Below are 22,021 nucleotides of genomic sequence, written 5' to 3'. Positions count from 1 at the left end.
CAAGAAGTGGCCACGAAAGCCTTAACAATTTTGAAGCAAATGAACATCACACATATGTAACAACACGTGAAATTAAGGCGAAACTTCGTGCTTTGCTGCTTAAATTGTATCAAATCATTGTGTAACTGTAAGAAATGATGACAGCAAAAGAAATAAGCGCATTAACACGTCATAAACAAGGGAAGCAAGAGCTCAATATCAAAAGACCCGTAAGTAACGTGCTAAACATTGCTATATAAAGCGATTCTCTGTCTGAAATGGACAAAAACAGCAAAATTGGAAACATCTTATTGCTTTACAGATGAAAATCTGTAAAATGTGCAACAGACGTAAAACTGCCATAATACACAACTGACAGTCCCATGTGACGCATGCGAACAAATATATAACTGTATTATTCCCAAATTTAGTATCCTAGACCTAAATCTTCCAACATAGCGTGACTGAATAACATATAAAACCTGAACGTGACTGCGTTCTATGCGTAATCTAATGCAAAACATTTGACACTTTTGTTCATAGAAATACCTTACAGCCAAAAATTCATAAAACCCACATAGGAGGTTAACATGTAATAAGATTTTTTCAGAAAGAAAATAAAGAATAATCCCACTCAAGATAGCACATAAAAAATGCTGAAACGTGTTTAGGTAATAACAAAACTATAAAACAGCATCTTGCAGAAGGAAGAAATTGTCTCCAAATAATGATCGTGTGGCAAACAATTACATTCACTCTTATTGGCTGTTATACCCGGGTAGCATTCGGCCCTTGGAAAAATATCGTCCATAGAATTCCAAAGATATCTAAGGCAAATGAATGCGGGAACTATCGTGCAATGAGCTTAACAGCTCATGCTTCGAAGTAGCTGACAAGAGTAATTTAGAGAAAAATGCAAAAGGAAATTGAGGGTCTGTTAAATGAAGACAAATTTGTCTTTAAGAACGGTAAAGGCACAAGAGAGATTGTCCTAACTTTCCGATGGATAATCGACTCAAGATTTAAGAAATACCAAGACACGTGCTTTGGAATAGTTCAGTTAGAAAAAAATTATGACGTAAAACTGTTCTCAGAAAACTAGATATAAGGTATACATGAACGCGTATAACACACCATATACAGGGTGTCACAGAAGGAATGGTCAACGTCCACGGATACGACAGGAACAATCTTTCGCGTGAAACGGAGCGATCTGAAGTGGAATGATCACATAAAACAAATAGTGGGAAAAGCAGGCGCCAGGTTGAGATTCATAGGAAGAATTCTAAGAAAATGTGACTCATCGACGAAAGAAGTAGCTTACAAAACGCTTGTTCGTCCGATTCTTGAGTATTGCTCATCAGTATGGGACCCTTACCAGGTTGGATTAATAGAAGAGATAGACATGATCCAGCGAAAAGCAGCGCGATTCGTCATGGGGACATTTAGTCAGCGCGAGAGCGTTACGGAGATGCTGAACAAGCTCCAGTGGCGGACACTTCAAGAAAGGCGTTACGCAATACGGAGAGGTTTATTATCGAAATTACGAGAGAGCACATTCCGGGAAGAGATGGGTAACATATTACTACCGCCCACATATATCTCGTGTAATGATCACAACGAAAAGATCCGAGAAATTAGAGCAAATACGGAGACTTACAAGCAGTCGTTCTTCCCACGCACAATTCGTGAATGGAACAGGGAAGGGGGGATCAGATAGTGGTACAATAAGTACCCTCCGCCACACACCGTAAGGTGGCTCGCGGAGTATAGATGTAGATGTAGATGTAGATGTAAACATGGGCTCTGAAAAGGATACTTTACGAGCTATAAATACTGCTTCATCTTCGATACTCCGAAATATATCTCTTCCACTGCTGGCTCTTTGCTTCCAATATTTTGAGAAGTGCTAGTATGAGCCAAAACAAGACAAAAAGACCGGTAAACATGGGGTCTAAAGTGTGTACCGTAAGAACTAAGAGCACTACTTTATCTTCGCTGCTGTGAAACATATCTTCTACTCAACAAGTGCTCATAGCTCTCAAGACATGCATTTTAGAGCCTAAGATTACTAAACTATTTTTTTGTTTTGGGCCATACTGTCTCATCCAAAAACATGAAAAGCACAGAGTTTGGAGTAGGAGATGTTTGTCTGAAAGTATGGAAGATGAATTAGTGATGGTAACTCTTAAGGTATGCGTTTTAGAGATCGTGTGTACTTCACTTTTTTGCTTCGAATGATCGTTCCTGTCATATCACTGAATATTGACAATTCTTCACGGGACACGCTGTATACAAGAACCAAGACGGGGCAATAAAAAAGCCGGCCGGGATGGCCGAGCGGTTCTAGGCGCTACAGTCTGGATCTGCGCGACCGCTACGGTCTCCGGTTCGAATCCTGCCTCGGGCATGGATGTCTGTGATGTCCTTAGGTTAGTTAGGTTTAAGTAGTTCTAAGTCCTAGGGGACTGATGACCTCAGAAGTTAAGTCCCATAGTGCTCAGAGACTTTTTTTTTTTTTAGCAATAAGAAGGGAAGCCTAAGAACGAAGCGCTCGGTTTAAAAAGAAAATAAGGAAGGAATACAAGATATCTTCCCCACTGTTCATCCTATGTACCGAAGAAGCAATGAAGGAGAAAAAGGTTGAATCACGGGTGATTACACTACTGGCCATTATAATTGCTACACCACGAAGATGACGTGCTACAGACGCGAAATTTAACCGACAGGAAGAAGATGCTGTGATATGCAAATGATTAGCTTTTCAGAGCATTCACACAAGGTTGGTGCCGGTGGCGACACCTACAACGTGCTGACATGAGGAAAGTTTCCAACCGATTTCTCATACGCAAACAGCAGCTGACGGGCCTTGCCTGGTGAAACGTTGTTGTGATGCCTCGTGTAAGGAGAACAAATGCGTACCATTACGTTTCCGACTTTGATAAAGGTCAGATTGTAGCCTATCGTGATTGCGGTTTATCGTATCGCGACATTGCTGCTCGCGTTGGTCGAGATCCAATGACTGTTAGCAGAATATGGAATCGGTGGGTTCAGGAAGGTAATAAGGAACACCGAGTTCGACGACGTTTGCAGCAGCATGGACTATCACCTCGGAGGCCGTGGCTGCGGTTACCCTTGACGCTGCATCAGAGACAAGAGCGTCTACGATGGTGTACTCAACGACGAACCTGGGTGCACGAATGGCAAAACGTCATTTTTTCGGATGATTCGAGGTTCTGTTTACAGCATCATGATGGCCGCATCTGTGTTTGGCGGCAACGCGGTGAACGCACAATGGAAGCGTATATTCGTCATTGCCATACTGGCGTATCACCCGGCGTGATGGTATGGGGTGCAGTTGGTTACACGTCTCGGTCACCTCTTGTTCGCACTGACGGCACTTTGAACAGTGGACGTTACATTTCAGATGTGTTACGACCCCTGGCTCTACCCTTCATTCGATCCCTGCGAAACTCTACATTTCAGCAGGATAATGTACGACAGCATGTTGCAGGTCCTGTACGGGCCTTTCTCGATACAGAAAATGTTAGACTGCTGCCCTGACCAGCGCATTCTCCAGATCTCTCACCAATTGAAAACGTCTGGTCAATGGTGGCCGAGCAACTGGCTCGTCACAATAAGCCAGTCACTACTCTTGATGAACTGTGGTGTCGTGTTGAAGCTGCATGGGCAGCTGTACCTGTACACACCACCCAAGCTCTGTTTGACTCAATGCCCTGGCGTATCAAGGCCGTTATTACAGCCAGAGATGGTTGTTCGGGGTACCGATTTCTCAGGACCTATGCACCCAAATTGCGTGAAAATGTAATCACATGTCAGTTCTAGTATAATATATTTGTCCAATGAATACCCGTTTATCATCTGCATTTCTTTTTGGTGTAGCAATTTTAATGGCCAGTAGTGTGAAAATCAAGCTGAAAGGATATCAACCCGACAAGATCCGATAATCCTCAAGGAATCTGAGGAAGAATTACTGCATATGTTGAACGGAATGAACAGGATAATAGAGGACAAAATTTGAACCGAAGTTAAACCATAGGATGATGAACGTCAGTAGGTACGATGCTCTCTACGGTTCTTTCACACTGAAAGCTCCAAGAATCGAACAATAATACAGGTTTTTCTCCGGGAAGGAAAACATCATTCAAATATATTTTGACCGAGTCAGACGTTTGTTCACCAGATTTCGATGCTGTCACAAAGACATTTGGTGCTTCAAAAAGAGAGTCTCGAGTTCTCGATCCAAACTCAGCATTAGTTTCCTTTAAAACCATGAAAGGCGGGTGGTCAGTGTGAAAAAACCGGTTTGATCATCATACCGCAATACAAGGCACTTGTTCACCCGGTGATCCCAAAGGCTCGACGGCACAGCTACAGTCGTGAGACGTACACGGCTTTCGATGATGGAAGAATTTTGTGAGAAGAATTTCAGAGCTTGTTCTGTTGAATGATCATGATGTCAATCTCCACTTGAGGAACAAGATAATTAAACAGCAGTCACTAGTTCATAATCAGTTATCTTCGCCAAGGCATAGTAATGTACTGAAATATTCTTGATACAGATCAGAATATTTAGAGGGTCATCCACAATGCCCCCCATGAACCATAGACCTTGCCGTTGGTGGGGAGGCTTGCGTGCCTCAACGATACAGACAGCTGTACCGTAGGTGCAACCACAACGGAGGGGTATCTGTTGAGAGGCCAGACAAACGTGTGGTTCCTGAAGAGGGGCAGCAGCCTTTCCAGTAGTTGCAAGGGCAACAGTCTGGATGATTGACTGATCTGGCCCTGTAACACTAACGAAAACGACCTTGCTGTTGTGGTACTGCGAACGGCTGAAAGCAAGGGGAAACTACAGCCGTAATTTTTCCCGAGGGCATGCAGCTTTACTGTATGGTTAAATGATGATGGCATCCTCTTGAGTAAAATATTCCGGAGGTAAAATAGTCCCCCATTCGGATCTCCTGGCGGGGACTACTCAAGGGGACATCGTTATCAAGAGAAAGAAAACTGGCGTTCTACGGATCGGAGCGTAGAATGTCAGATCTCTAAATCGGGCAGGTAGGTTAGAAAATTTAAAAAGGGAAATGGATAGGTTAAAGTTAGATATATTGGGAATTAGTGAAGTTCGGTGGCAGGACGAACAGGACTTTTGGTCAGGTGAATACAGGGTTATAAATACAAAATCAAATAGAGGTAATGCAGGAGTAGGTTTAATAATGAATAAAAAAAATAAGAGTGCGGGTAAGCTACTACAAACAGCATAGTGAACGCATTATTGTGGCCAAGATAGACACGAAGCCCACGCCTACTACAGTAGTACAAGTTTATATGCCAACTAGCTCTGCAGATGATGAAGAAATTGATGAAATGTATGATGAGATAAAAGAAATAATTCAGATAGTGAAGGGAGACGAAAATTTAATAGTCATGGGTGACTGGAATTCGACAGTAGGAAAAGGAAGAGAAGGAAACGTAGCAGGTGAATATGGATTGGGGCTAAGAAATGAAAGAGGAAGCCGCCTGGTAGAACTTTGCACAGAGCATAACTTAATCACAGGATAGAGTAGCATGGAGAGCTGCATCAGGACTGAAGACCACAACAACAGCAACACCCACAATAATTTAAAATAATGCTGAATTTGTTTTATATTGTCGTGTATATTATATGGAGAAATTTCGTACATTTTAATGTGCATGGTGTAAGAAAATCTTACGTTTAAAGCATTTATTTACAGATTATCATCATTGTAATGAGTTATTTATTATTTTCAGTTAGCAAAATACACGTATGTGAAAAGGCAAACTAAAAATGAGCGTAAAACATAAAATAACAATTTATAACATAAAACAATGTAAGTTAAATAAATAGCTAGACTGATAATGATTGTTTAGATATTTCAATTAGGTATCTCGAAAACTCTCTGACAGCACACTGTGTACGGCTCATTTTCCAAAAATAGTATTTTGGAAACCAGCTGAATTACACATGGATGTATGTGGCGTGAAAATGTCTTTTACTTATGTTGTGACAAAAGTTTTCATTTTTCAAAATTCGTTAATGGTGGCGGGACATTCTGTAAAATTTCAGGTTATTACAAATTCAATTGTACAGTTTTTTTACAAATCAACGTTTACATGAGAAACACTATTTATATACCATCGTTTCGAAAATATTCCCTCCAAACCTCTTAATATGTCAAATTATCTTTCGGGATGTGTTTAATCCCCTAAAAGTGAAATTGGCCACAAAAAATGAAAAAAAATATTGCATTTTGTCCCCTCTACACTCTGGAAGTAGCCTGTTTGTATGTTGGCAGCGCTACAGACTGTGTTAATATCGCTGACAGCGCTCTGCACCCTCGGCAAGAGACTCTGTCGTTGGACGGACTAGAAGTTAGCGAGTGGATAAGGTATTTACGGATATGATATTCTTAGTGGAGAGACTGTGTTGGTAAGGCATGCATTTTAAAGTAGATGAAATAACGTGTTTATAAGAAAATACACAAGGAAATTTATGATGCTGGATGTTTGGTTGATAATGTTTGGGCAGTGGAATAATTTTTGGAACTGGATGTCACATTAAAAAGGTAAAATTTTCTAAATACATTGTTTGCGTTTCAACAAAATGTTTCTTTCGCTCACCATATGCCTCCTAGTAGTTAGAGTCTATAGTATTAGAATCTTTTTATTTAGTTGGCTGTAGTTGCTACTTGCAATAATTGCTGTAGTTCGTGTAATGAAGAGTTTCTGCGAGGTAAGTAACTTATGAAAAGGAATGGGATTTGCTGTAGGAATTCGTGATCGAAATGAGTTCAGGCAATTAACGGAGTTGGAGGTAGTTTCATATTTTTTTAAATTTCATGTTTTTTGCATTTGTATTATTATTAGGTTTCTTGCAATTCAGAGCCATTTTTTGTGTTGATTATTGGAAATCTTGTTGTCAATGTATATCAGTCAGACTGCGTTGGGCTTATAAATTGTGCGTAATCAATGAATAGGTTAAGTTTGACTCATCCGAAGACCAGTATCAGTTGCAAAGCGATTTAGAAAAATTGCTGTATGGTGTGCCTGGTGGCAGTTGACGCTAAATAACGAAAAGTGTGAGGTGATCCACATGAGTTCCGAAAGAAATCTGTTGGAATTCGATTACTCGATAAATAGGCTGTCAATTCAACTAAGTACCTGGGTGTAAAAATTACGAACAACTTCAGTTGGAAAGACCACATAGATAATATTGTGGGGAAGGCGAGCCAAAGGTTGCGTTTCATTGGCAGGACACTTAGAAGATGCAACAAGTCCACTAAAGAGACAGCTTACACTACACTCGTTCGTCCTCTGTTAGAATATTGCTGCGCTGTGTGGGATCCTTACCAGGTGGGATTGACGGAGGACATCGAAAGGGTGCAAAAAAGGGCAGCTCGTTTTGTATTATCACGTAATAGGGGAAAGAGTGTGGCAGATATGATACGCGAGTTGGGATGGAAGTCATTAAAGCAAAGACGTTTTTCGCCGCGGCGAGATCTATTTACGAAATTTCAGTCACCAACTTTCTCTTCCGAATGCGAAAATATTTTGTTGAGCCCAACCTACATAGGTAGGAATGATCATCAAAATAAAATAGGAGAAATTAGAGCTCGAACAGAAAGGTTTAGGTGTTCGTTTTTCCTGCGCGCTGTTCGGGAGTGGAATGGTAGGGAGATAGTACGATTGTGGTTCGGTGATCCCTCTGCCAAGCACTTAAATGTGAATTGCAGAGTAATCATGTAGATGTAGATGTAGATGTCTTTGTCAGAGAAAATTCTGTAGATCAGTTTTAGTAACAATAATTACAGAGGCAGTTTCAAGACCGGCCAAGTTTCAACAATATCGTTTATTGACACTTTTGAATGTTCCTTTGTCAGTCATTTCTCTGCATTATCCTTTCTTCGAGGAGTCCTACCTCCGTAGTACACACAGGAGACGTTCTGTGAAATTTGAAGAGAGATTCTGTCAGGAGTGAAGCTTTAAGGACGGATTGTGCGTCGTGTCTGGACAGTTCAGCTGGTGAGAACATTACCCACGAAACGGAAGGTTCCGATTGGAATCCCAGTCCAGCCTACCTTTTTATTCGGCCTGGAAATTTCAGTGCATTTTTAATTACAGGACCAAAAGTTTTGGCCAAGACTGACGTGATCGGTCTTTCAAAATTCCACTGAAGATAGTATTAGCAAAGTCACTACCAATCCACACTCCTCCCACCATCTTTCGACAAGATAACTCCAGTTCCTCGGCTGTGATATCTGTCACTAGTATAGCTCTTAATATTCAACCAGGTGATATTCATATCAAATCTCCAGCCGGAACATATCGTCATCTTGACACAATATTTTGGCTGTCAACCTGGCCGCCATCTTCAGTTGAGTGAACCACCGCAGTAAATCGCCGGAACTGAAATCAGACTCGCTGACGCTGCACAGGCGAGGGTGGACCCTCGACGTGAGTAGGAAGTTCTAGAGCTGGTGCGCTTCGCCTTCCTCGTGGCGGTGTGGCGAGTGGAGTCGTGGTGGTAGGGACAGGCATGGCGGTGCGCATATGCTTTTTTTTTTTATACTCAAAGAAGACAGTAGGAAAACGAAGGGCCTCATGTGGCTGGCCTGGTTGGTTTTTTTTTTAAGGAGAAAAGGGTAGTAGAAGGGACAGTAAGAGAAGCAGGAAAACGAAAGGCTCAACTGACAAGCCGGTCTTGGAGTGAGATTGGCGAGAAGAAGCAGAAGAGAGAATGAGAGGAGAAGAAGATCAGAAAAACAAAGGCCAACCTAGCCAGTCGCTGACACGGACGGTGAGGCAGACTCGAGTAGAATGAGGGGTGGTAGAACCAATAAGGGGGAGGGGAGCAGTCCTGGGGGAGAGAGTCTATAGAGGGAGTGGAGGACTAGAACAAGGAGGGAAAGAAGGATGAGAGAACGTGGAAGAGGCGTGGAGCAGCTGGCAGGGCCAGGGGGGGGGGGGAGAAAGAAAGGAAGGGAACATGGGGAGCGAGGAGGGGAGGGGAGAAGGGGCGAACAGGGATCTGTGGGCAAGGAGGTCAGGCCATCGGGTAGTGGCCAGGCGATGGAGGCGGGTGCCAAGGGAAAGGTTGAGAGGATTGGCAGATTGGCGGGAGTGGTGGTAAAAGGAAACGGCAGAGAAGCATACACGGTCATGAAGGAGGGGGATACCAGCAACCAAGTGAAGTTCGCGGCGGGGAAACGGTACAGGAGGCGGAGGGCAAGCCGGAGAGCACGGTTCTGCACCATCTGGAGACACAACCGAAGCATATTCGAGGATGGGGCAGATCAGGGATGTGTAGAGGAGGACGCCAAGATGCTGGGGAAGGGAGGAAGACGGATTGATGAAAGGATAGAGCTGACGAGGCGCCCCAAGGCCTTGTGCCGTATGTCCTCAGTGTGGGGACGCCAGGTGACGGCCCTGTCCATGGTGACCCCCAGATATTTGGCGGTCCCTGCCCATGGGGCGGGGGTACCAAGGACAGTGAAGGGGGGCTAATTGATGGGCCACCGTCGCCGACACATGATGAGCGCCTGTGTTTTGACAGGGTTAAAGGCGAGGCGCCATTTTTTGGCATACTCCACGAGAGCGTCGATGGTAGATTGAAGATTTTGACGGAGGAGGGCCTTGCTCGAGGAGCGAGCATAGACCGCCGTATCATCGGCATACAGGGCGAGATGAGCCCGCGGAACGGTGGGCGTGTCGGCCGTGAAAAGGCTGTAGGGGACAGGGCCGAGCACACTCCCCTGCGGAACACCTGCCCTGATGCGTGAAATCAAACTCGCAGCGGCGGCTCGTTTGTACACCGCCTGTAGGCTCAACGCGCGTGCGCAAGCGTAACTGCCCTCTACGCACCGATGCTGAAAACTCGCGGAAACGATAAATAGATAGCAGACGCTGTTGACACCTTTTGATGATCGAAACAAAAACCGTTGGTTTTTAAATGTCAAGCGAAACAGGGTTTCAATTCTTATTTAAAGGACACCGCTTTTCTCTGTTTATAATATTGTCAGACAGCCGAATTTCAGTAGTCTCTTTCACTACACAGTCCCAACAACGCGACGCAGGGTGAAAAACTGGAGGTAATGAAAGCTCAAAAAGTAGTAAGACTCCTTCACACAGTGGTTGCTCCTCTCCTCTCCCATCCCCACCCCCTGCCACGTCTTCACTGTTGTGTCCCCCTACCCTCCATCTCTACTCCCTTCATCTCCCTTCCTAAGGTGGCTTCCATCAACCCCTCCCAGATGATGCCCTCTCTCCCTCCATTTATCCCTCCTATCAACTCTGATCCTCACTCCCCCTCCTTTCCTCTGTCCTTTTCCCGGGCTCCCTCACCCCATCCTCTTTTTTCCCCACCTCCCCTCTCTCTGCCCCCCTTCTCTCCTCCGAGTCCTTTTGCATTTCCCTCCTTTGCCATTTCCCATTCCCTCTCGCGTCCGCCCTGTGCCTCTGCCCCCTTATGAGTCCTCTCCGTCCTTTGGTTCCTCCTCCCCCCCCCATTTCGTTTTATCCTCTCCTCCCTCCTTGTTTTCCCCCTCCTCCAGGTCCCCCCCCCCCATCTGCCCTTGGCTAGGGAGTGTCATCTTTGTGCCGACATTTTTGTGCAGTGACTTACAGTGAGTGTTTTACAGTGAGTGTTCAGTGTTGTGTGTCTTTTGGGAAGTGTTGCGTGTCTTTTGGGAAGTGTTGTGAACGGCCATCATACTGTCGCTAGGTGTGAATTTTTATCTCTTGCGAACAGAAACTAGACTGCCGCCATGTTTTTTTATTTGTGTGTCTACTGTGTTACTTGTCTGATTCCTGTGTATTTTATTAACATTGCCAACCTCTTTGCTTTCTGTTTTAACTTTCCACAATTTGCCGCCATTTTACACTTTAAGTCACCGTTTTATCGCCTGTCTTTTCTTGTTTCTTTTCTTCTTCCATTTTTAAAAAAGTCTGTAGGCTGTAGAGTAGCGTACTAAGCTGCTGCCAGCCCGCCCCCTTCAGGGGGAATTGAAATTCAATAAAGGAAAAAAAAATTCACACAGTGAAGGTAAATTATGTTCTAGTACAATTTCAAAAGAACAACTTCATTTTTTTGCCGAAAATTATGAAAAAGGTATAATATGAAACAAAAATATCGATATTGCCATTTTGGTATCGATATTTTTGGGAAGAGATATTCCCGATAATTATCGATATTCAGTGGAAATATATCGATGTATCGGTGTTTTACCGTCAGCCCTAATTCGGTTGTGGCACCGATCCGATTTTGGATAACTTTTGAACGTGATAGGAGGCGTACTCGTTCGAGCTGATTATGTCTGACAACCCCGTGGAGGATCACCGTATTGTGCAGCAAGCACATCGTAACTATTTTTGCCTGTGCCATCCGAGAACAAGTAATGGAGTCACTGCAATATTCTGTGTCTTCCCGCACCATTGGTCAGAGGCTACTAGCATCTGAACTAAGGAATTACAGTCACCTACGTAGGTTGCCGCTAACACCGAAGGACAAACGACTGCGTTTCGAATGGCGCGTCCTCATGTGTTATTGTCCACACATGGCAAGTGCCTCTATGAGCTATCTTCGTTATGATCTAATGACCTGGCCATCAAGATCCCCAGATATGACTCGATAGGTCAAGTGTGGGACCAGCTTGGACGTCAGGTCCACCCCAGAGCCAGTATCCAGTATGTCAAGGACCAGTTACAGCAGTTGTGGGCCAGCTAGTCCTGCTAGAGGATATAACGGCTGTAAAACACACTTTGGCACACTTCCCAAGCGAATCGGTGTCTACATCCAGGAGGTACAACGCCATGTTGGTATGTGGACTCATATTGCCAAGCTCTTGGGTCATTTTACTCGATTTTGTAATCACTGAAATGACACCATAAATTCCATTTCCTCCTCCCTTTTTGGGTCTTCGCTTTTTCGTCAGGCAAAGTATTATTACAATTTTTTACTATTCGAAGAGTTATTTCTGCACACTAGCTGAGAAATTCTTTTTCGCCCACTGTAGTGTCCACGTTTTTGTTGAGATTAAATTAATAATATAAAGCGAAGACATACGACTCACTGGCGTAGAACGTGGAGGTGACGTTGATCGTTGCACCAGCCACCAGAGGACACGGCGGTGTTTCACAACCTGCCAAGTCAACACCCAAGAGGTCGTACGTGGAACCTGCGAACAAAAGAGAAGCAGTTACTCGTCGGCATAGAGGGCGGGAGCTTTCGTTACAGTACCCCCAACTGTGCTGAGACTCTGTAACTACTTTTCATATTCTTTTTTATAACTTAGAAAAAATACAATTCATTGAATTCTGTGTAAGGCAAGATAGACTAACATCAATAACAATACAGCATGAGAGAAATGTAATTTAAAAAAATTCTGGATGTCCATATTGATCTCAATTAAAATTGGAAATCACACATTATAGATTTTCTCCAACGCAGCATTTCCGTTTTACCTGATTTTGGTGATAACATCCTTAGAAAATTAGTTTATTTTACATACTATCTTTCCCTGATGGCATGTGGAATAATTTTCTGTTGCAGTTCCACACATAGACACAGTATTTATTGCCCAGAAATCTACTACACTGCACGACAATTGCTAAGGAACAACTGACACTTGCTAAGGAAAAACTATCAATTTTTACAGAACGACCGGTAATTGCTACGGAACACCCGACCAGTTGTAGTGACAAGAAATGGAGAGGGCGGGACGTGTTGACTGTAACGAAGCCTGTTATAAACACTCTTTTAATTAAGAACAATGTTATCAGGCTTATAGGGGAGAGGTGATCGATAACATTGGGAATAATTAATAGCATTGCCAAAGTTTTAATTAAAATTATCGATATATAATCTCTCATCGAATGTCGCAGGCAGCAAATTAGCGCTTCAGAGAAATCAAAGAGGGGTTAATGCGACGACTTTTGTTTCTAAATCCTACTATATAAACCATGCACGGTTATTGTTAGTTCTATTGTCTTGTTTCCTGCGCTCTGAACAAGTCTACGTACACTATGTGATCAAAAGTATCCGGACACCTGGCTGAAAATGACTTAAAAGTTCGTGGCGCCCTCTGTCGATAATGCTGGAATTCAGTATGGTGTTGGCCCACCCTTAGCCTTGATGACAGCTTCCATTCTCGCAGACATACATTATGTGATCAAAAGCACCCGGACACCCCCAAAACATACTTTTTTCATATTGGGTGCATTGTGCTGCCACCTACTGCCAGGTACTACATATCAGCGACCTCAGTAGTCATTAGACATCGTGAAAGAGCAGAAGGGGACGCTCCGCGGAACTCATGGACTTCGAACGTGGTCAGGTGATTGGGAGTCACTTGTGTCATATATCTGTACGCGAGATTTCCACACTCCTAAAAATCCCTAGGCCCAATTTTTCCGATGTGATAGTGAAGTGGAAACGTGAAGGGACACGTACAGCACAAAAGCGTGCAGGCCGACGTCGTCTGACAGAGATGGCCGACAGTTGAAGGAGGTTGTAATGTGTAATAGGCAGACATCTCTCTAGACCATCACACAGGCATTCTAAACTGCATCAGGATCCACTGCGAGTACTATGACAGAGGGGGGGGGGGGGGTGAGAAAACTTAGATTTCATGGTCGAGCGGCTGTTCATAAACTACACATCACACCGGTAAATGCCAAACGACACCTCGCTGGGTGTAAGGAACGTAAACATTGGACGATTAAACAGTGGAAAAACGTTGAGTGGAGTGACGAATCACGGTACACAATGTGGCGATCCGATGCCAGGGTGTGGGTATGGCGAATGCCCGGTGTACGTCATATGCCAACGTGTGAAGTGCCAACAGTAAAATCGGAGGCGGTGATGTTATGATGTGGTCGTGATTTTCATGGTGTTTTGTTGTTTTGCGTGCCACTATCGCAGCACAGGACTACATTGATTTTTTAAACACCTTCTTCCTTCTTGGAGAGCAATTCGCGGATGGCGATTGCATGTTATAACACGATCGAGCACCTGTTCATAATACACGGCCTGTGGCGGAGTGGTTACACGAGAATAACATCTCTGTAGTGGACTGGCCTGCACAGAGTCCTGACCTCAATCCTATAGAATACCTTTGGGATCTTCTGGAACGCCGACTTCATGCCAGGCCTCACCAACCGACATCGATACCTCTGTTCAGCGCAGCACTCCGTGAAGAATGGGCTGCCATTCCCCAAGGAACCTTGCAGCAACCAACTGAACATATGGCTGCGAGAGTAGAAGCTGTCATCAAGGCAAGGGGTGGGCCAACGCCGTATTGAATTCCAGCATTAGCGATGGAGGGCGCCACGAACTTGTAAGTCATTTTCAGCCAGGTGTCCCGATACTTTTGATAACCCAGTCTTCCTGGTTGTTGTTTTTGAACTGCGTCTCCAAGACGCCTCAGTTGTTGTCAATAAAACTCGGCGAAGTAATCTGTAGCACCACACCGTAGTTGTACCAGATGCAAGACAATATCTTTTGTGCATACGCACAGGTTTTTGTACGGGCAGTTCCTGCTTTGTGTGGGCTCAACCATTCCTTTCTTTTCCTTGTATTAGCATAAAGACCTGAGTCGAAACAAGGCCCCCGGAGTGGACAATATTCCATTGGAACTACTGACGGCCGTGGGAGAGCCAGTCCTGACAAATCTCTACCATCTGGTGAGCAAGATGTATGAAACAGGCGAAATACCCTCAGACTTCAAGAAGAATATAATAATTCCAATCCCAAAGAAAGCAGGTGTTGACAGATGTGAAAATTACCGAACTATCAGCTTAATAAGTCACAGCTGCAAAATACTAACACGAATTCTTTACAGACGAATGGAAAAAATGGTAGAAGCCAACCTCGGGGAAGATCAGTTTGGATTCCGTAGAAACACTGGAACACGTGAGGCAATACTGACCTTACGACTTATCTTAGAAGAAAGATTAAGGGAAGGCAAACCTACGTTTCTAGCATTTGTAGACTTAGAGAAAGCTTTTGACAATGTTGACTGGAATACTCTCTTTCAAATTCTAAAGGTGGCAGGGGTAAAATACAGGGACCGAAAGGCTATTTACAATTTTTACAGAAACCAGATGGCAGTTATAAGAGTCGAGGGACATGAAAGGGAAGCAGTGGTTGGGAAGGGAGTAAGACAGGGTTGTAGCCTCTCCCCGATGTTGTTCAATCTGTATATTGAGCAAGCAGTAAAGGAAACAAAAGAAAAATTCGGAGTAGGTATTAAAATTCATGGAGAAGAAATAAAAACTTTGAGGTTCGCCGATGACATTGTAATTCTGTCAGAGACAGCAAAGGACTTGGAAGAGCAGTTGAATGGAATGGACAGTGTCCTGAAAGGAGGATATAAGATGAACATCAACAAAAGCAAAACAAGGATAATGGAATGTAGTCTAATTAAGTCGGGTGATGCTGAGGGAATTAGATTAGGAAATGAGGCACTTAAAGTAGTAAAGGAGTTTTGCTATTTGGGGAGCAAAATAACTGATGATGGTCGAAGTAGAGAGGATATAAAATGTAGGCTGGCAATGGCAAGGAAAGCGTTTCTGAAGAAGAGAAATTTGTTAACATCCAGTAGTGATTTAAGTGTCAGGAAGTCATTTCTGAAAGTATTCGTATGGAGTGTAGCCATGTATGGAAGTGAAACATGGACGATAAATAGTTTGGACAAGAAGAGAATAGAAGCTTTCGAAATGTGGTGCTACAGAAGAATGCTGAAGATTAGATGGGTAGATCACATAACTAATGAGGAAGTATTGAATAGGATTGGGGAGAAGAGAAGTTTGTGGCACAACTTGACCAGAGGAAGGGATCGGTTGGTAGGACATGTTCTGAGGCATCAAGGGATCACCAATTTAGTATTGGTGGGCAGCTTGGAGGGTAAAAATCGTAGAGGGAGACCAAGAGATGAATACACTAAGCAGATTCAGAAGGATGTAGGTTGCAGTAGGTACTGGGAGATGAAAAAGCTTGCACAGGATAGAGTAGCATGGAGGGCTGCATCAAACCAGTCTCAGGACTGAAGACCACAACAACAACAACAACAGCATAAAGATACGATTTCTCGTCACTAGTAACGTTACAAGATAGGAACGGTGGGTGTTGTTCACGAACCAGTCGATGACGAGCAAGCAGAAATGCACATATGACACCCACTGGGTTTTTTTTATTTTGGCTTACAGCATGTGATAACCATACACCCTATATTTGAACCTTCCCCATTGCATGCTAATGTCGCACGATGGTGGAATGATCACATTTGTCATTTCTGGAGTACACTGGCATGGAACAGTGTGTATTAAAGTCGAGAGTCACTAACGTAAAAACGAGAAAACAATTTTCTTACCGTATACTGTCCAGTGCCCCATACACCGCGCAAATGTTTGTGGCTGCTTCCGCTGCTGTCACGCCACTTTTGAACTCAAACAAAAGACTATGTCGGAAATGTTCCGATTTATCCGCTTGGCACTCCATTTTCTAGCGTCCACACCTCCACTCAAAGGACAATATATAAACTCAAATAGCAATAGTGAACTACAACTAAAAACTGACAATTGATAAATAAACTCACAGCAACCGCAATGCCAACGTGCAAAACAAAAACGCTACGAATTTATGCACCATGCTAATAGTTATGGGGTCCTGGGGTGTAATACCTTGTCCCACATACTTTACCGGTGTTGTTCTAATCAGCTTGATATCTCGTACACTTTAGATGCATTTCTGAGCAGATAATATGTATATGATTGGGTTACGTTTACGACATTTTTGTTGTAGATTAAGTTTAAAAAAATACAGTTATGTAAATGGCCAACGTACAGCTATGCTTTCAGAGAAAACGTGTCCCATTTGTCATCCTAATGACAAATCTCACATCACGACGAGTTGTCGTGAATATGACCCATGCGACATATAAGGAACTAAACTAAATGGGGCACACTAGTTCACTCTGACGTCCGATGAGGAGCACTGAAATGGAATTACTTTCTCGTGTCATTAAAAACAGCCGAAAACATTGTGTAACATAATGTTTACGGTGGCGTTCAAAATTTAAACTGATGAGCAAAGGTAGTTAACATTATAATGTATCTAGTTTTAGTTTGTAAGTACTGCAAATAGGAAAACTACCGTATTATCACTTTTAGATCTGGCATCTGATACAGCAGTTTCACTAATCTAGCTGGAAATTCAATAATACAGTGACAAGTATCGTAACCTCCACATACTGCCAAATTATATTAACGTTATTTTTATAATTAATTTTTATTTCGGACGTTTACTTTTTGATTCGATAAGGGCTAATTGAGCGCATTCAATCATTTTATGGAAGAGCTGAGAGGTTTCATTAGAGTATAAACATGTGAACGGTGAGTAGTCACGGGTTATGTAAGAAATGTTACGGAACTAGAAACTAGATAACCAAGTGTTGCGTAAGTCCGTTTGTTGCGCTTGAGATGTACGTGCTCATAATACACAAAAATATGGGTAGAACCGTGGAAATTGCATACAACACGGATCTGCGTAGAATGTTAGATATAATCTAGTAAGAATTATGATATACAAACCGAGAAGTGCGAGTAGGAGTCGAGCTCTGAGGGTTACGTACAAACTTAATTTCGCGTATAGACATCAATAATAATTTCGTGAGGCTGGTGCGTCTTTCTATTGGACGCCACTTCGGCGAGTTGCAGGTCTCTAACCTACCTCAGTTATCCAACCGCGGAAAGGAGAGTCACAATTTACGTGGACTTCGAGCCACGTTTTGTTTCTGTCGACTCCTCACATCGTTGAAGGGTGAAGGCTAGGTTAACACCGAGACTGAAAAATCCGTTGTCCGACCGTGATTCGATCGCGTGACCTCTCCATTGCCCGGCACGTAATTTACCGCTGGTCCTCCAGCCTCCACATGTACGGGGTGACAGTTATTGAACTATATGAAATAAAATCGTCATAACTTCTGAACGGTTTACGTTAGAACGTTCAAACTGCACGGTTGGCCGTGGGGCATGATAGGAATTGTATGGTTTGGTTTAGCGACGAAGTCCCATTTCATTTGGATGGATTCGTCAATAAGCAACACTGGCGCACTTGGGCGATTGAGAATCTACATTTCGCGATCAAGAAGTCTTTTCACCCTCAATGGGTGGCTGTGTGGCGTGCAATGTCCAGTCAGGGAATAATCGGTGCGATATTCCTTGATGGCACGGCGACTACCGAACGATACGTTAGGGTTTTGGAAGACGATTTCATCCCCATTATCCAAAGTGACCCTGATTTCGAAAAGATGTGGTTCATGCGAGGCGGAGAGTGTTTGTCCAGGAGGACCACTTTGGGGACCACATCCTGGCTCTGGGGTACCCATACGCCACTGGAATGGGCCTCGATTGGCCGCCATATTCTCCGGATCTGAAACAGGCGTATACGTTTTGTGGGGCTATATTAAAGACTTATCTCAGAAAATAGATCATAGAAAATAGATTATAGAAAATATCTTAGAAAATAGATTAAGGAAAGGCAAACCTACGTTTCTAGCATTTGTAGACTTAGAGAAAGCTTTTGACAATGTTGACTGGAATGCCCTCTTCCAAATTCTGAAGGTGGTAGGGTTAAAATACAGGGAGCGAAAGGCTATTTACAATTTGTACAGAAACCAGATGGCAGTTATAAAGAGTTGAGGGGCATGAAAGGGAAGCAGTGGTCGGGAAGGGAGTGAGACAGGGCTGTACCCTCTCCCCGATGTTATTCAATCTGTATATTGCGCAAGCAGTAAAGGAAACAAAAGGAAAATTCGGAGTAGGTATTAAAATCCATGGAGAAGAAAGAAATAAAAACTTCGAGGTTCGCCGATGACATCGTAATTCTGTCAGAGACAGCAAAGGACTTGGAAGCGCAGTTGAACGGAACGGACAGTGTCTTGAAAGGAGGATATAAGATGAACATCAACAAAAGCAAAATGAGGATAATGGAATGTAGTCGAATTAAGTAGGGTGATGGTGAGGGAATTAGATTAGGAAATGAGACGCTTAAAGTAGTAAAGGAATTATGCTATTTGGGGAGCAAAATAACTGATGACGGTCGAAGTAGAGAGGATATAAAATGTAGACTGGCAATGGAAAGGAAAGCGTTTCTGAAGACGAGAAATTTGTTAACATCGAGTATAGATTCAAGTGTCAGGAAGTCGTTTCTGAAATTATTTGTATGGAAGTGATACGTGGATGATAAATAGTTTGGACAAGAAGCTTTCGAAATGTGGTGCTACAGAAGAATGCTGAAGATTAGAGGGGTAGATCACATAACTAACGAGGAGGTATTGAATAGAATTGGGGAGAAGAGGAGTTTGTGGCACAACTTGACTAGAAGAAGGGATCGGTTGCTACGACATGTTCTGAGGCATCAAGGGATCACCAATTTAGTATTGGAGGGCAGCGTGGAGGGTAAAAATCGTAGAGGGAGACCAAGAGATGAATACACTAAGCAGTTTCAGAAGAATGTGGGTTGCAGTAGGTGCTAGGTGATGAAGAATATTGCACGGGATACAGTAGCATGGAGAGCTGTATCAAACCAGTCTCTGAACTGAAGAGCACAACAACATATTACAGACAATGTGTACAGCAATAATCCCAAGCTGAATACGGCCATTCAGGAGGTCATTGACAGCATCGATGTTCCGACGCTTCAGCGGGTCATGCAGAATTTCGCTATTCGTCTGCGCCACATCATTACCAATGATGGCAGGCGTATCCAACATGTCATAACCTAAATCCGAATATCCGTGATGACGTTTACATGTTGTGTGCACGCCGTAGTTTGCAACTAATTTACGTTTGTTTCATATAGTTCAATAATTGTCTCACTTTATGTAGGTAGTTCATCTGCAGGTATTGATGACTGGGTTTGTATCAAAATATGTGACGTATATTCCTTTATCTTTTGATTGCATTCAGTTAGAAGCTTTACTTGTCATCGGGGCATGGAATCTCATTGACTGAGTAGAAATGTCCTCGGTGATGAGTCCCGCTTCGGAGTGAACCCAGATGACAGAGAAGACGTGTCTGGAGACGCCCTGAACAGCTGTGGGATACTAGCGTGACTGATGCCCTCCTTACAGCCGGACAATTAGGAATGATGGTGTGGTGTCTCAATTCATTTCATAGCAAGACCTATTTTATTGCCATCCTCGGCACCCTTGCACAACACCGGTATGTAGAAGATATTCTATGCCCCGATTTGTTTCCCTTCATGGCAAGTCGTCCTAGACTTACATTTCAGCAAAAGAATGCCCTTCCGCACACGGTGAGAGTTTCTACTGATTGTCTTTGCGCTTGCCAAACCCTACTTTGGCCAACAAGGTCGCCGGACCTCTCCCCAAAAGAGAAAGTTTGGAGCATTATGAGCAGGGCCTCGAACCAATTCGTGATTTGGACAATCTGACGCACCAATTGGACAGAATTTGGCACGATATCCCCTAGGAGGACACCCAACAATTCTATCATTAGATTAAATTAGATTAGGTTAGATTTACTTTCATTCCAATTGATCCGTAGTGAGGAGGTCCTCCAGGATGTGGAACATCAATCAATGCCAAGCTGAATAACTGCTTGCGTAAGGGCCAGAGGTGAACTAACGTGTTATTTGTGAAGCTTTCTCTTGAAACAGTCATTCAGTTTTTATGACATTGTAGTCATTTGTTTGTCGGCACATGTACATCACACCTACGGATTTTCGCTCTGTTTGGATAATTCCTAAGTGGTGTGTTCGTTCGACTTAAAAATAAAAAATAAAAATTGCGACGGAATGGAGATTAGTGGATCTTAAGCCCAACAGAAAACAACAAAATCAGCAAAGTAAATCAGCTTTGTGCATAATACTTTGCAGCGCCTTTCCAGTCTGCACCTCTGAATGTTGGCCGCTGTAAATTCGTGCAGGCGCTGGTAGAGAAAAGGCAAAGATTGAGGTTTATCCCCGCCGCCAAAGAGAATACTAGCGCCATTCACCCGTCAAGGGAGTTACTACAATCGAGCGGTCAGTGTCATTGATAGGCACGTAGTTTGGGCAGGAGGGAACCGTTCAACACATAGATGCTGTGAAGATGTTCGACTTTATGAAAAAATGTGAAAAATTCACTAGACTAATACCAAGTGCCACAGTTCAGTATTGATTAATTACGTCTCAGCTAGAATGGACCACTCTCGTATTCCCACAAATACATGTCAGCTAACAGGATTCGGACTATCGGAAACACCGGTGAAATGACTACAGAACTAACACTGACAGTAAGATTTAGAAGATTTCATATGTGACAAACGAAGATTATTTTACTCTCTGTAAGTCCATCTTCATAAAAACTAAACTAACTCCTCCCGCACAGGCCATGAAGGCCCAAAGGTACCGACTGGCCGCTGTGTCATCCTGGATGCGGATATGGAGGGGCATGTGGTCAGCACACCGCTCTCCCGGCCGCAGATCAGTTTCCGAAACCGGAGCCGCTACTTCTCAATCAAGTAGCTCCTCAGTTTGCCTCACAAGTGCTGAGTGCACCTCGATTGCCAACAGCGCTCGGCAGACCGGATGGTCACCCATGCAAGTGCTAGCCACGCCCGACAGCGCTTAACTTCGGTGATCTGACGGGCACCGGTGTTACCACTGCGGCAAGGCCGTTGGCAGTCCATCTTTATACAGATATTTTATTTTTATTATTTTATTCTTCATGTCAGTGTCGGACCATGTGGCATGCTCAAATGACGTAATTGGGAGCACACTGTCCACAAAAGGATTGAGGTACAAATACCAGTGCGACGCACCATTTTAATCTGTCACATACGATCATCGATGCAAAAATTCTGATTGAAGAAAAAAATTCTCATTTGTATTTTAGTATTGTTGCGATTTTGACAAACTCTATTACTACGGTATAATAAAATGACTTTCGTCGTTACTGGTACTGCTATGCGAGTGCCTCTAGCCTAGCTTTGCAGT

General features: G+C 43.4%; 1 protein-coding gene and 1 pseudogene across 1 annotated transcript in view; both read right to left on the bottom strand.

Annotated features, from left to right (window-relative positions):
* Positions 1-22,021, bottom strand: part of LOC124622690 — a 101,725-nt gene that overhangs the window by 54,422 nt on the left and 25,282 nt on the right. The window contains exon 2 of the mRNA XM_047148481.1: positions 12,093-12,197. Coding sequence (XP_047004437.1) covers positions 12,093-12,197 — 105 coding nt within the window. The remainder of the gene's footprint in view (positions 1-12,092; positions 12,198-22,021) is intronic.
* On the bottom strand, positions 21,590-21,707 carry LOC124555128 (annotated as a pseudogene).

This window comes from Schistocerca americana, chromosome 1, assembly GCF_021461395.2.
Source record: "Schistocerca americana isolate TAMUIC-IGC-003095 chromosome 1, iqSchAmer2.1, whole genome shotgun sequence".
In the NCBI taxonomy this organism is placed as follows: domain Eukaryota; kingdom Metazoa; phylum Arthropoda; class Insecta; order Orthoptera; family Acrididae; genus Schistocerca; species Schistocerca americana.
The sequence above is the reverse complement of the archived record's forward strand: the minus strand, read 5'-3'. Positions and strand labels throughout refer to the sequence as shown.